The sequence below is a fragment of the Microtus oregoni genome, unplaced genomic scaffold (genome assembly GCF_018167655.1).
Source record: "Microtus oregoni isolate MIOR12 unplaced genomic scaffold, Mior012 000002F_ref0000024, whole genome shotgun sequence".
Lineage (NCBI taxonomy): Eukaryota > Metazoa > Chordata > Mammalia > Rodentia > Cricetidae > Microtus > Microtus oregoni.
In genome coordinates, this window is record NW_024543061.1 from 11,557,726 (window position 1) to 11,559,386 (window position 1,661).

Sequence of the window (1,661 nt, forward strand, 5' to 3'; positions counted from 1 at the left end):
TCAACCTAAAGAATTTCTTTTCAGTCTTTCTATTTTAATTAATGGACTTACATGCTTACCAAATAAATGTGAGGACCTGATTCACATCCCAGGAACCCACACAAAGTCAGATGCAGCTGCACACATGACTGCACTCAGAGTGATTCTGTGGCAAAAAGAGGGATGGAGACTGGAGAGTATTCAGAGGAGCCTGGGCCAAGTGCTTTATGAAGCAGTGGTGAACAAGAGACTCTCTCTCAGTTAAGACAGAAGGCAACAGAAATATGCAAGTTTGGTCTCTTATCTTCACTCATATTCCATGGCAAGGAGGTTGTCCTCAAAGAAGAGCAGGCAAAAACACACCTACCACCTAAGGCATCACACAAACTAAAACATAGATTTTAAAAAAATAAGAAAATAAGTCAATAATTAATTATGTTACTTTTCTTTGAGTCTTTATTCTCCATTCCCTCTTAGATAATATTTTCATTGGCTGTGTATAATTTTGAATGATCAAGTTGTTCCTGAAATGACATACATTCTTTACGCAGCACATCCGTAATTCACTTCCCTGCATCACACTTCAGAAAGATTAGAGGGTAAAGACTCAATGGAATAGCATGCAAGTCTCCTTTAAGACACTCTTGCCATGCTCTAGTAAATTTTGTGCTAACATCAACTCCCAGTGGGTGAAACAAGAGCAGGTGCCACTTTGAGCTGATTTACATACTGAGTCATTAGATAACAGTCCAGGCACTTTTAAGGGCAGATACCAGAGCCTAGGAAGCATTCTCTTTTCAAACACTCAGAGATGGAGTCAAAGGCACTCCTCCTATGGATGTTTCTGTTCCTGGTACAAGGTGAGAGGATGCAGAGCAGTGCTGGGTACACCCACTGTAGCCATCATGGTTTTCCATGCCTCTAGTATCTTCATCATTAGATTAAAGGCATTTATAATTGGTTTTAAGTTTCTACATTCCTTTTTACTTTCTGGTTTCTCACAGTGATGCCAGCAAGAATTCTTAAAAAATTTTAATGAAAAATACCCTTGCTGGGAACGTTTCTAGACATGTATAAACATGGTCTGTGTGTTTATAATTCCCAGGTTCCACTGGAGACATTCTGCTGACCCAGTCTCCAGGTTTGCTGCCTGTGTCTCTGGGACAAAAGGCCACCATCTCCTGCAAGTCTAGTGCGAGTGTAACTAGAGGCAGTAATCATTTTATGCACTGGCATCAACAGAAACCAGGACAGCCCCCAAAACTCCTTATCTATGGTGCATCCAACCTAGCATCTGGGGTCCCTGCCCGATTCAGTGGCAGTGGGTCTGGGACAGACTTCACCCTCACTATCAGTCCTGTGGAGGCTGATGATGCGGCAACCTATTACTGTCAGCATAGTCGTGAGTTTCCTCCCACAGTGCTCCAGGGTTGAACAAAAACCTCCTGGTGTTTCTGGTCAGGGATGCTCAGTCTCTAGCTGTCTCTTTCTCAAATCTCAATACACAGCTTTAGACTTGTTTGGAGAAAGAGCTTAAACAATGAAAGAAACTTTTATAAGCTGATTTGGTTGTTTATCCCATCCTATATACTTTATAATTCAATAATTTCCCAACAAAATACAGACATTCATGGTTGTTTATGTATTAACAATTATTCACTTAAATTTTTGTAACACATATT

At 40.6% G+C, this 1,661-nt stretch overlaps 1 gene segment (V, D, J or C); it reads left to right on the forward strand.

The window, feature by feature from the left end:
* The first annotated feature begins 790 nt into the window (after positions 1-790).
* LOC121433591 lies at positions 791-1,413 on the forward strand. The segment is given in 2 exon segments: positions 791-839; positions 1,085-1,413. Coding segments are annotated over 2 exon segments (378 nt in total).
* The last annotated feature ends 248 nt before the right edge of the window (positions 1,414-1,661 follow it).